This window comes from Empidonax traillii, unplaced genomic scaffold (genome assembly GCF_003031625.1).
Source record: "Empidonax traillii isolate 1590-97213 ecotype Southwest subspecies unplaced genomic scaffold, ASM303162v1 scaffold371:size713392, whole genome shotgun sequence".
NCBI lineage: Eukaryota > Metazoa > Chordata > Aves > Passeriformes > Tyrannidae > Empidonax > Empidonax traillii.
In genome coordinates, this window is record NW_020955564.1 from 429,794 (window position 1) to 444,197 (window position 14,404).

General features: G+C 41.5%; 1 protein-coding gene across 5 annotated transcripts in view; it reads left to right on the forward strand.

Moving 5' to 3' along the window:
• The window catches only part of LPIN1 (lipin 1), a 78,128-nt gene that overhangs the window by 14,334 nt on the left and 49,390 nt on the right, over nucleotides 1-14,404 (forward strand). For all 5 annotated transcript variants that reach the window (XM_027892838.1, XM_027892841.1, XM_027892837.1 and 2 more), the window contains exon 2: nucleotides 7,726-7,782. In XM_027892838.1, the coding sequence (XP_027748639.1) occupies nucleotides 7,735-7,782 (48 nt within the window). In that variant the 5' untranslated portion in view covers nucleotides 7,726-7,734. The remainder of the gene's footprint in view (nucleotides 1-7,725; nucleotides 7,783-14,404) is intronic.

The following is a 14,404-nucleotide window of genomic DNA, read 5'->3' on the forward strand; positions in this document are numbered from 1 at the left end:
TGTAGGCAAATGGACAAAGGGCTCAATTTACAACACAAAAGGCTCACGTGGCTTTTCAGAGTACAGCACCCAGTTTTGTGCTGTCATCTTCCTAACCCAATCCCTACTACGGCAACTCATGCCTGAACTTGCACAGAAAACAAATGGAAGTAGTGAAATGCTCCTTTCCAAAAGCCTTCTACAAGGTGTTTGTATGTGACCTGTGGTAAAGTTTACCAGCAAGCCAAAGCACAATCTGTGCCCGATATTATTTAAAGAGCAGGCACAGCACAATCTGTGCTCGATATTATTTAAGGAGCAGGCACAGCACAGCAGCCATACCAGTTTGACTCTGTGTACTGCTGGGTGCTGCGGAGCCTGGGGATCCAGCGAGTGGCACATGCCCAGTTTCTCAAGCCTGTAAACAAACCTGCTGCCAGTGCAGTTCCACTGCTGTACCTGTTTGACCAGAATCCCTCTGAACTAATTTTCTTAATAGTTCCTGCCTTTTTTGCCTCCTGAGGGTCCTCTGGGTACATGACTGGGCATGTATCTTGTGTCTCAGACTGAACATCACTGGGGTAGCATCAGCTTTGTCTGCTCTATAACATGAAAACCCCAAATTTACAGATTCTTCATGGCTGTAGATCCTATATTCTTCCAGAGTTCAGTACTCTGAATTCCTCTGTCTTGTACTTAACAGTGAGGGTCTGGATGGCCCAAAGCTTCCTCCAAGGCCAAGCTGAATGCACAAGGGCATGTGCAGGGCAGATACCTCGGTTATGCAGCTCTAATACTTGCCAGCTTTCTGCCTTTGGCTGTGAAGAGAAGCAACCATTTTAATCTCTCTCGTGTGAAGGGCATGTATGGCCTCTTCAGTGGTCTGGGGTAAGCTGTGGCCAGCAGCCCCATTTCCAGGGCTCATGGTGCAGTTGCCCTGGAAAGGCTGGGAGGCCTCTGTGTCTGGAAAGGCTGATGCTATGAGGCAGCGTGTGAAGACTGGTGATGTGGAAACATCACCTCATGAAACACCTTTTGGTAGCCTGAGGTGGTTCCTAAGAGAAACATTCCCAGGTGCAGTGTTAACTGCAGCCATTAAAACATCCGCCAAAAGCAAGCTCAGGTGTGGTGGTGGAGCCACCACCTCTGCCAATGGTGGTGGCAGCCAAACATGCTCCACCCAGCTGAATGGTCTGTGGGAGATGACAAAACAGCCTTTATCAGCCTATGTTGTAAGATCTTAGATAAATAGCTGATAATTCTTTCTCGGAGTGACTAATGTGAGGTTAACAAATGGGAGGAGCTTAAGCAGGAAGAATACAGACCTGGTATGAGGCTCTTTCAGGATGTACTTCAAAGACCAGAGCTGGAGTCCCCTGTGTTAACCCAGTCTTGGGATGCACTTACTGAGGTGTCATACTAAATAAACTGCCATGTAGTGACTTGCCTCCAGTCAATTTCAAGTGTCGTGAGCAAACCACTATGCCTGAGCCCTGCTGCAGATTGCAGCACCCTGACAGTTCCTCTTCTCCCACTGACACTGAGCAAGAAGATTGGAGCTCTGGGACAGAAGTGCCACAGACATTCTCATTTATTTTTTCTTTTTAATTTAGAGAATTAGAGGCTGGATTGTTACAAAGCATAAGTCTGGATTTTTCAATTACGTAGGACATGAGACAGCAATGTGTACTCTCAGCACAGAGCTGAGAGCACCCTGGGCTGCATCAAAAGGAGCTGTGGTGAGACCCCATCTGTAGCACTGACTCCAGCTCTGGGGTTCTCAGTACAGGCAAGACGTGGACCTGTTAGAGCGGGTCCAGAGGAGGGACACAAAAGTGCTGGAATACTGCTCTTATGAAGACAGGCTGAAAGATTTGGGGTTGTTCAGCCTGCAGGAGACCTCAGAGTAGCCTTCCAGTATTTGAAGTGGGCTTATACAAAAGAGGGAGAGCGACTTTTCACAAGGGCATGGAGTGATAAAGACAAGGGGGAACAGTTTTAAACTCAAAGAGGATTATATTAGATGTTAGGAATAAATTCTTTACTGTGAGTGGTGAGGCACTGGCACAGGTTGCCCAGAGAAGTTGTGGATGCTCCATCATTGGAAGTGCATAAGGCCAGTTTGGCTGGGACTTTGAGCAACCTGGTCTAGTGGGTTGCATCTCTCCCCATGGTGGTGGGGGCTTGAAATAAGATGATTTTTAAGGTCCCTTCCAACCCAAGCCATTCCATGATTCTATGATTAAAATGCAGCTATCCATATTTCTAGAAGTGATGGGGCAGGGACAATACTGTGCTCGCACTGTAAGAGCTGCCCTGGCTCCCATGCTGCCTCCAGAGCAATACAGGCTGTGAGGGCTGGGCAAGTATGGAGACTCCAAGCTGCTTGTGATCTTTCCACCCTACACCTGTCCTTCTGTTTCCATGTGATGTCTTGGGACCCTGGAGCTACCAGGTTCCTTAACTATAATGACTCCTTTGACTTGGAAGCAACTACATGGGCCAGGTTTGAGTGAGTTGATAAGGCAGAAGTGGTTTTTTGTCATGCCTCCTCTGCTTCATACAATAAAACTTCACTATGGTTTCTGTGTTGCAAAGTACTTAAACTGTTCTGTGGAGATCTCCACGGGCTGCAGCCCCATTTGGCCTCCTACAGACCACTGGCTATATTTAGGTAGCCTTCTTGTAGGAGCTAAATGTAAGACAGGAATTTTTTGGCTTGATGGGTTAAGACATCAGGCCATTTAACTATGAAATCATTACTGCAGTTTTTGACAGAACTCTCTGAAGTTACATTTTTTTAATCATTATTTACTGATGTCCCAAGCTTCATCAGACTCTAGTTACAACCTCTCCAGGAAAACAAAAGTTTTCAGTCAAACCTGACTTATTCCAAATACTAAGAAATGGTTTTCTTACTCTAGGTCACTTAGAAAGGTAATTTGGTCATATGCCTAAATTAGATTGTAATCTTATTTTGAAAGAAGGTGGCCCTCCTTCCTCTTTGTCGCTTAAAATTTACTCTGTAGTGGAGATAGCTTCCTCTCACAAAAGGTACCAGCTCTGGGTCACTGTGACAGAAAAGACCATCTGCTCTGCACTCGGCACCCACAGTACAGAGAAAATGTAACTCACCTCTGGGCATCAGGTGTGCCTCTTGTAATTGTTTTGTAAAATCAAATGCTCCTCAAGGGAAGCAATTGGATGTTTCAATCTGCTATTAGCAGCAATGAAGCACACGTACACTGTGTACTTAACTACATTTAGAGGCATGATTACTGTAGGAACCTGATTTAAATTACCTGAGTAATTCACAAATGAGTAACTTTGTTTACAACGTCTGTTGCATGAATGTGATGGGCTAAACACCAGTCAGGTGATATTGTGAGACTGAGTCAGAAGTTTGAAACAGAAGACCTGCTTAGGTCACCCTGCCCATCGCTTGGCTACTCTACCATGCTTCCTTATAACTCGTTTCTGCATTGTTTCCTTAGTCAGATTCAAAAAATTTCATATAACAGGGTTTCCACCACCAGTTTCTGGATTTTTCCCCACTGTGAGATTTCATGGTTAGGAAGAAACTCCTGAAAATGCACACTCATTTTGCTGTGTCACTTCGTCACAGAATAATAGAATACAAGGCTGGAAGAGACACAGAGATCATCTGGTCCATTTCTATGCCTACAGGCAAATTCAGCTATAATTAAAAGATTTCTGACAAATGCATGTTCACCCTGCTCTGAAAGATCTCAGCTTCTTCCGGCAAGCCATATCAGAGCTTGTGTTGTCCTCCTATCATAAAGTTTTCCTAATGCCTAAATGTTTCCTGTTTTCTTTCATGCTCACTTCAACTCCATATCTCTCCCAAGGAGACATGGATTACAGTTATTACCTTTTCATTTTTTCCTTGAAATATTTTTATATAACATGTATTTTTCCCTCTACTGAGAGTATGGAGTTCTCTTGCAGATATCAGGCCATACCTGTTAACTCTGAGTCTTCTGTTTTGCTTCACCTTCTATCAGCTACAAGAAATATCCTAATTCTTAAATGTTTCATGTTTAGTTGGGAAAAATACAGCTTGGCTTAATGCTGCCAGACTGGGCAATAAAGACCATTTTTAGAGGTCAAAAGGCAAATTTTGCTTTGCACCAGAAGTTACAGTTTACTTATAAATATTATTGAATTTACCCTGACAGTTTAGGAGGATAATATTAATTTTAGCCATTGGGAGAACTGAACAACAAGGCTTGTGGCATGCCCATGCTCCTGGAAAGAAAAAGGTTCAGGTAGCTCCAGAGACAGTCTGGATCTCTTTGCCACACTGGTGCTAGTGAACTAAACAGTGACAGTGCCCGTGCCCATTCTCTGGCTTTGATGGCACTGGTGTGATCCAGACACCTCCATGCTATTAAGTTCCATCATTATTTAAAACCGGTCAGACCCCTTCAGATGCCTATTGGAAATGCTCTGTGCTCATTCCCAAAGTGGGAGCTGCCAGCTGGCTGCAGCACCCGTGCCAAGTGCTGTTCTTCCAGCGTCAGGGCACGGGCCAGAGCGTCCCAGTGACTCTGCCTGTGCCTTGACTCTGATTGTCTTGAACAGGAATAGCACTTGTGTCCTATTTCACTAACTCAAGTGCAAGGTCATCTTTTCCCCACATTAGCTTGTTCTCTAAGGTCAGCAGGGAGCCTACAGAGGCTGGCACAGATGAAGGAAAGATTTAATGCATTGTGTCTGCTTTAAAATAATTTTTGCTCCTGTCAGTTTGTATTTCCAAGCCTACTAAGTAGGAAAAGCAGACAGTCAATTTACAACAGTCACTCTGAAAATGGACAAAATATCATTCAATAAATACTAAATTTTTCCGTCAATTACAGAACTGAATGAAAACTCCTTAGGGTTGTTTTTGAAAAGTGGGAAGGGGCAGAGATTAAACAACTCTAAAGATCAAATACTAAACTGCAGCATTAACTGTACTTTCAAACTGCTGGCAGGGATCCTGGAGAATCGCGTGGTTGTTGCACCAGTACACAAAGAATGTTTTACAGGACTGTCTCTGATCACTGTTTTTCAGAGGAACTGAATGCACAGGCACTTCTGTACAATTACCAACTCTGTTGCAACACACTGTTGACTTTTCTGCTAATGAAACACACTGTTTTCCTGTGGCAGTTCCTATTATTATGTGTCTGAGATTTATTTTTTGGATCACAGAAATTTGATTGATTTTAAAAAAGAAAGAAAAGGAAAGAATGTACCCTTAGCCCAGGAGGCCAGCTGTATCCTGGACTGCAGCCAAAGCAGCGTGGCCAGCAGGTCGAGGGAAGTGTTTCTGCCCTTCTACTCTGCCCTAGTGAGACCCCACCCAGAATGTGGCTTCCAGCTCTGGGGTCCTCAGCACAGGAAAGGTGTGGACCTGTTAGAGCAGGTCCAGAGGAGGGACAGAAAAATGATCAGAGGGCCGGAATACCTGTCCTATAGAGACAGGCTGAGAGAGTTGGAGTTGTTCAGCTTGGAGAAGCTGAGACCCCAGGGAGACCTTAAGGCACCTTCCAGTTACTAAATGGGCAACAAGAGACCTGGAGAGGACTTTTTGCAAGGGCAGGTAGTGACCGGACAAGGTGCATTGGCTTTAAAGTGAAAGAGGGTAGATTTATATTAGATATTACAAAGAAGCTTTTTACTGTCATTGTGATGAAGCACTGGAACAGGCTGCCTAGAGAAGTTGTGGATGCCCCATCCCTGGAAGTATTCAAGGCCAGGTTGGATGGCGCTTTGAGCAAACTGGTCTCATAAAACTTATACTCCCCATAGCAGAGGAGTTGGAACTAGATTATCTTTAAGGTCCTTTCCAACCCAAACCATTCTATGACACCTCTTAGACACAAAGAGGCATATGCAACATGAAATTGTAATTGTATTGAATTCAACATTTGCATACAATATGCATGTGTATTTAAACCAATAATTCAGCCTGCAAAAGTGTTTCTGTTCATTTAATTATTGATGCAATAATGCAACATATTTTTATTCTGCTCCTTAGAAAGCATAGACCACTTTTTAAAACAATGGGCCACATGTAAAGAGATCTATTTCTAATTCAGATGCTAGAATTCCTTTGTAATGCAGAATAAGTAATTTAATCAGAATGTCTCTCAATTTCTTAATTTGAAAAATGACATTTATAATACCTCCTGGTCCATGGGGTTGTTGAGAGACTCAGTAAATTCTGTTTGAATAGTGTGGTGCAATCCCTAGAGTAATGTTCAAGTGTGAGATATTATGGTGAACAGAGAAAGGCTGTGTGCCAAACCTCTGTGTCTTCTGATGGTGCCACCCCAAACTTACTTGTCACATCCCCCACACAAAGTGTTATTTTAATTATACATACACCAGAGTGTGTGAGTGTAATGAACAGTAAAAAAACCCTAAGAACTGCACCTACCAGAACTGGGTGAATTTATTTCTGTAATGCTTGTTTTTCGGTTTCTGATCCTTATTTGAAATTGTTTCATTATCTTAATTCAAATGAAAGTAAGTTCAGAAAAAAAGATCATCTCATGCCTTCTCTATTTGCTCAGTAAAATTCCTCAGAGTATTCTGGGTTTCATACAACTTGGGAATGATAGAGAGCAGAGTGGGTTGGGTTTTTTTCTGGTGAGGATTTGTGTTTGAAAAATTTTGATATTTGAATATGAGGAAATATGAGTATTTTCAGAACACACCACCAGCAAATCTGGCCACATTTGGAAATTAATTCTGCAAGGCAAGAAAGGGAAATCTTTCAAATTGTTTTTTCATATCATCATCATATTTATTGATTCTGTTGAGTTAGTTCTTTCGGTATGAAATTTCACCATGAAATAAAAAGTAGTATAAAATGCAGTGCAGAATTTCTCTTCAATAAATTTTCTTTTTATTTTAAACATGTAACCCTTTATCTCCAACAACACTGGAAGCTTACCCTATTTAGTGGATATTAGTTTATTTCAGTGCGTCTTGCAACTGTGGCTTCTTTAAAAATTAAATCATCATTCACTCCTACTTCTGTGCATTCAAAAAGATGTTGTCACAGTAATTGTGTGCCACCTCAGCTGTGGGGCTCTGTCTATGGAAGTACAGCCACTCTGCTGAGGCTCTTGTGCTGCCTGTCAGCAGGTCACTGCTCATGGAATAAACTCATGGCTCTGCTATGAGGCTCCTGAGCCCCAGGTTGCTTCAAAGGGTGTGAAGTGTGTTCTTCTTGTCCTACAGAACTCCTTTTCCTGTCCTACTTGATATTAGAGGTCTTCCTGTGCCATGAACAGCTCTAAGAATGCGGCATTATGAAAAGATCTTTTTCCTAGGCGGTGGGGTGGAATTACAGCTCTACCTCTGCCCTTTGTATTGGGCATACCCATACTGCAAAAGGATAAACAGAGATTGTTGTGGTCCCTGCTTCTTCAGAGCTCACAGGGATCCCCTCCTTCCAAGCTGTCTCCAGCTGATGATACAGATCCTACTAGCAGAGGACTAAATACTTCTGCAAAACCCCTAAAACCTGAGGCAGAAAGAGAGAACTGAGAACATTTCTCAGTTCAGATAAAGATGACACAAGGGCAACGCGGCTTATACAAGAATCACAGGAGAGGTATTCATTAAGGGCAGCTGCGTTTCAAGGACCATGATTGAGGCTTGTATATGTTAACTTCTCTGTATAGTTAATTAACTGCATTATTTCTCATTATTTTTTGTTTCTTTCAGATTCCGTTGATGAAAGATCCTGGTTGGATTCGAAATGTCTGGACTCGCAATCTAAATGTAGGAATTCAATTGTTCATTTGCTTTTTCAACTCAGTGCCATAGAGCAGGCCTAGCTTGAAGCCCAATGGGTCTTTGATAAAGCAGGATCAGGCAGTGGTTAACTCTTCCAACTTTCTGGTATGCAGCTTGTCCAAGTGTCACACTTTGGACAATGTGTTACTATATGTCTCCCGCAGTATTATTGTTCCTGTTTGGAAAGTGGGTGGCTCTGGTGGCCCTAAAACGTGGCTAGTACCAGCAGGATAAGGATGGAAACAACACAAAAGTTTGGAAATTTGGCACCTGACGTGGGCAATAAGCACAGAATGAGCAAGCCTGTGGCAAATGTGAGATGCGAAACATGTCCCAAGCCAGGGAAAACATGCCCAGACATCTCTGCTGCTGCTCTTCCAGAAGGCAGAGAGCATATCTATGAGGTGGTCGTCTTGGGACATAGTCATGGATTGACAGAAAAACCACTCAGGAGAAGAAATGAGAGAGGGAGAATGGCATTTCCCACCCCAATGATAGAACCACCACTGCTGAATGATTGGTGGAGGAGGGAAAAGAGGAAGATCTGGGTATCAGCCTGATGATTTTATAAGTGACTCTGGATTGTATTTCCCAGTGACCTACTCTTACAGCAATGGTGGAGCAGAGTATTGAGATGCTGATGTGTTTGAAATCATATGTAAGACCACAGCATTTCTACTCAGCACCAAGCAGAGCAATGCAATCACATCCACTGAGCTGAGCTACGGGAGTCACCACACAGCCCTGCGTAGGTTTCGCAGGAGATGTATTAGTCTGGGTGGAGTATAAACTTAGCACAGTAATACTGCTCTCTCATGTAAATCCCACTCTGGTGTTTCCAGACAACCTACACAGTGCAGTATAGGATATATTCTATAATTTACAGAGGAACCTTCCTGATCCAAGAGCCTGTGGAGACTCGCATGTAGCTCCTTGGAGTGTACTGGCTGGTTGGTAGAACCTGGCAGCTTCTCAGTTTGGGTGTGGCAGATGTAGGAAGGTATGTCAGTTTCTACAAATTGAAGATTTAACCTTCATGAAGAGTTTGACATTAGCAATGTCATGTAAACCTTATAGGTACAAAAGCCAAACAGGCAGTCTGAAATAAGGACGAGGTTGGTTGCTGTTGGCAGGGCTTGGGTTTGGACATCCAGTACTGTAGCTGAGCTCTGCAGACAGAAAGGTACCTTGAAATTCAAAATGCCAGTAAAATGAACAGGGAAGGGACTCCAGTTAACAAAGGACAGCATAAAATCTGAAAATTAAACATATGCAAGGCAATATTACAAATGTGATCTTTTCATTCCAAACTTTGGGAACATTCAGATCTGCATTCAGGTGAGATTCTGAACTTCACAAGAACATCTCCTGGCTAATCAAAATATGCCATGTGAACATGTACTGTAACTTTGAAAGAACTGAGAAAAATGCATTCTTCCAGTAAGACTATACTTGAAGAAGAATCATGTTATGTTTTATTTGGGAAAAATTTTGTATTCTTCTTTATGTATCAGCACTATGATGTTTGCCCTAAATGTCTCATAATCTAGTAGAGGAATACATGAAGAAGAGGAGGAGGAAGAATTCTGTAATGTGGATGTGCTATATTTAAAATGTGCTGCACAAAAAGATCATGGGAAATTAGCAAACCACTAACAATAAAAAAAATATCAAAGGTGTTGCAGACAAAATATATTTTTGCACTAAGCTGGGCCTATGCCTGCTCAAAGCAGATAGCAGTATGAAACAGAAAGTGAGAAAACCACACCAGACTTTATCTGCCAGGGGAAGTAGAATTGCATAGAACAAATTACGTGTGACCTGGACAAGGTAGATGAGCAATGAGTATGATCCCAAGCCCATGCACGCAACACGAAAAACACGCAAGGTGAATGAACTGGGACGTCACCTAGGGCTGCAGGGGAGGGACGTCTGATATCACTGGGATGACTGCACAGGGAAGCCTTTCTGTTTGTGCCCAAATTGCAGTGTGGGGGTGGGAATGGGAAAAACAGTGTCTGAAGAGTTCAGATCAGAAGCAGACATGTACCTTGACATGACTCTGGACTACCTGTGGGTATGACTTTGTTTTTTATTCTATTAAATAGAATTAATTTCTGACCAGTCCTTTGTGTCTTCTTGTACTATGGTAAAGCTTGATAAAAAACACTGCTTGCCTAATTTGTTTCTAGTTGTGCTATTAAAAACAAAATAATCTTCACCTGTTTGAAACAACGAGTAAGAACATTTGCTTATGTAATACAGAGTTCACTGGCTTGAATGGGATTATGTTGTTTTGTGTGAACTGAATATCAGGCCTGATACTTTCAGACTCTAAACTCACTGGGTTGGGAATTCTCCTTGTGCATGATACACTGAACACAATGTCACTGACGTGCAAGTAATAGTAAAACAAGCTTATGTTGCTTTTGTGGGCATAGGCTGCTGGTTTTGGGAGACTATGCATGGTGTGTAGATTTGTCTGAAGGAGATAAACTGTACAGTTACCTGGAATGAGGGTAACAGGAATGAGGCAGAGTCTCTGATGAATTCTCATATTTGCATAATGGAATATGGAAAGTATACAGGCTGCCAGGACAAAGGCTTTCTGTCCCAGGACATGCTGGACCTAATGAAATGGATTTCACTAATTTCACCAAAGTAAATGATTTCCATAGATATACACAAAATTCTTGTTTTAACACAAACCTCTGCCACATTTATGGAACAAGGATGAATAATTTTCATAGTGTGCTAATTCGTGAATGCAGCTATTTTATTGAAATTGCTCTGAAACATAATGTTTAAGAAGAAGTCTTGTATGTATGTGCAAGTAAGCTCTTTTCAAACTGTAAACAATAATACCATAATCACTAAAATCCCCAATAATGGAATTACAAGGAAAGTGCTTCTAAGACAGATTATCCCAAAACAGTATCGCACCTCTCCCCCTGAATCACCCAGTGCTGAGTCTAGAGGTTAAAGATCAGAGAGATCTGAAATCCATGCTGCCAGATTAAGGTGTCCTGACAGCTTAACACACAAGAAGGAATGAGCAGACAGTGTGTTCATGGCAGGAGCTCATGAACAGAGCATCAACTTGTGCCTGCCTTGCTGTTACAGACAGCCCTGTGGGGGAAAGGGGCCCTTCAAGCAGTGGCACAGGACCCACACCTGCTGCAGAGGGTCAATTGGGAAAGTTACCCTTTTAAATGTTACACGCAGCCATTTTAAAAAACTGCTGTAACCTGGTTACATTCTACCACTTCAAATATTGAAGAAAATTGAGTATAAGTGAGAGAGGGGGGAAAAGAAAAGTAGTAATGGGTCGCATTATCTCAGTTTATTTCAGCAATAGTCACAAGACAGGGCTGAAGAGGCGAACTTCAGGGCAGTGCCTGTAGAGACCTTCCCCATCAGCTCCAGGGTCTGCCTCTCCTCCTGACAGCCTGCTCACAATCCTCCATCTGCCTCTTTCTTGAGGGGGAGATTAAACTCTTTTAATCCAGTTTATATGAAAGCCAGAACTAACGACAGTACCTGAGATAGCGCAGAATTATTTAACTTCAAAGCCAAGCCAACCTGCTTCTTGTAACCACAAGCCGGGAACAGAGTTCCCCTTCATTCATCAGGAGCCACACAGCACAACCCCTTCTATACCCTGATCTGCACAGAAGTGAAGAATTTTTCTGTCACAGTGAGAAGCACCAAATATTGCTACTTTTATTGTAAAACTCATTTTAAATACTCCACTCCTCAGTGGAGTTATGGAATGAACTTCAAAATGAGTTATATTAGCACTTAATGCTTAACCCATCAGAAGAAAGAGATAAATAAAATATCTATTTATCTTATTATCATGGCTATATCTGATACATCTTTGCCAGCTACAGTTTGCATAGTAAGGAGGCAACAACACAGTGGATGAATCAAGGTGTGCTGCTCTCCAATCCCTGAACAATAACTTTCAGAACATGTTTGCAAGGATAATTTCATGTTGGTAGGCAGTCTGATGTAGAAATTGCAGACATGAGGCTGAGAGAAAAGCAAAAAACTTCTCAACAGAAGGAGATTGTTTCCAAATATCTTCTTCCTCTTCAGGATTAAGATTGCCATTTCAGTTTGCAAGAGTTTCAGGAACAGTAAAGTAAAGATTATACCCTGGGAAGCAGACCAGCTTTGTTTGAAGTACTCAAAGTATGTTTTGTACTATTTTGTTCTAAAAAAATAATACCGGTGATTCTGATTTGCTGTGCTTTGAAAACAGAGTTCTGGGCAAAAGCTTTGCTGGTCATGCATAGATATACTGGACTGATGAAAATCTAGCTTTTGGGCTGGAAACAATAGGATGGAGGGGATTGCCATGGAGTTGAACATGATTTTCTTGTACATATGTGCACTTAGGCATCAGTATGTATTTTGCCTGAGCAGACTACAAGTCTAAGCTTGAACAAGCATATGCAGGAATTGTGGTCTTTGGCTGAAGAAAGAACATGCTGATGATTTCACTGTTATATCCTTAATCTCATACACCGTGATTGCTTTGCTTTATCAGGTCTCAAGTTTTTCTAAGCTTTTTAAGATTATATTTAGAGAGCTTAACCACGGCTATTTACAGATTTGGAGCTAAATTACTTTCTGATGAGATTAGACTGGTACAAGTGTACGTCCAGAAAGGTTGATAAATTTAGCCTCTCTTGCTCCTAATTTAAATATTCCTACACTCTTTTGCTTTGACGATGTTTGGGTCACAGAAATCAATAGAAGCCTCTGTTTCTCAGTAGCCAAGTATTTTGTAGCAGAGAAATGAGTTTTGACTGGGGAAAGAGCTGCTAGGATATAAAGGAAGCATTGAGGTTTTCGTGGTTTTGCATGGCTGGATGTGGATCTAGAGGAATAAGAAAGGCTCTTTTGAGAATTTTCATCATCCTGACTTGTTATATTCTGAGAAGGAAAAAAAAGCCCTAAAACTTGTCTGGTGATTCATTTGCTACAGATCCTTTTTTTTGGGCTGCATTTTCACTGAGGTGGAGGAAAGGGTGTATCTGTCACAAAACCAAGACCAAAAGTACTTGTTTCAAAATCAAGTTCAGTTATGCAATGCATGCCCTGATGGCATGAGAGCTGTTATCATTACAGATGAGCATTTTGGTACATAACCAGTGCCTTCTGCCCTGCCTCTAATTTCGCCTGCAACAGTTCCTGGAAAATTACAATCCCACATTTGATCATTTGACATAATAAGCCTCTCAGTTTTGCTTTTCACCAGTCACTCCCCTGCCTCATTGTTGTCTTACACTTTATACTACTTCTGGTGGCATCACAGTCCTCCTGAGGATGACGTTGCCATCTCCTCTCTTGACAGAGAGGTCAAAGGAGAAAGATAAGAAATTATGTCAGAATGTGTATTTGCTGTGACTGTCAGCAAATGATTACAATACTCAGGAACTGTGACGATACAGAAAGCAAAATCCAAAAGCTAAAGCTGGCAAAGTGCAAGTTGCTCAGGGGGACAGAATTGATAGCTGGGGCAGGCCAGAAACATCTGTCTAAATGTGACACACTGAACACACTGCCAATAGGAAGATAATTTTATATGAATAAAGTCCTGTACAGATTCATGTTGGACAAGGATTGCATTATTTCTCTTTTCAAAGTAAGTTGCTTACTACTCAGATATTCAAGTACCTGATGCTGAAACAGTTGGAACAGTCGATCCCAGGAATAGAGAAAAAGCAAAGACAGCAGGACAGTCAAAACTGACAGCAAGTGGGGGGTAAATGTTTTAGAAATCTCTTCTCTGCAACTAAATAACATCTAATTATACTTTTTAAAAAAAGTTCTCAAATCAATCAAGTACTAAGAGATAGATAAAATGCCAGTATTTAATGAAGTACTAGATAATTGGACTTGAAGGGAAAAGAAAAATGAAGGGAAAAAAAACCTGAACCAGACAGAGAATTCAGTAAACTATCACAAGTGACTGTATGTACTTTATAAAAATATTTACTTATGTTAGGAGAACAATTCCTTTGTTAAGATTGTGGGACAATTAATTAGATAATTACATAGTCAGAATCAAACTGCTTTTTTATGTTTACACTGGAATAAAACTAGATCAACTCTTAATTTACATTTCCTGAGCTACTCTGAGTGTATTGCTAGTATAAAGAATGTCAGCACCAGACCCCAGAGCAGTCTTTGCTTATGAGTTCATTATAAGTTAAAAGCTAAAAGCTCAACTTTTTATTTACTGAATAATTTTTCCCAGCACAGTGGGCATGCATTAACAATTGCAGTCATTCATGGCCCAGGTACTGTGTGCCTAAACAACAACTCTGGTTGTACTGGGGGTTGTATTGGGGGTTGTATTGGAGGTTGTTTTCCCCCATTAAAGTGGGGGGAAAGCCAGACATTACTGCTAATGCACAATGGTTTGAGCAGTTATTTTGCTCCCTGGCAACATACTTGCTAGAAAAATCAAGTAAGAATGGAAGGCCTTTTTTCCCTCGCATGGATTTTAGCAATGTTCTCTAGGAATCTGTTCTTGAGTATTATTAAAATCTTTTGTGCTTGTAGACTTTTTATAAATTGAGTTTTATTAATT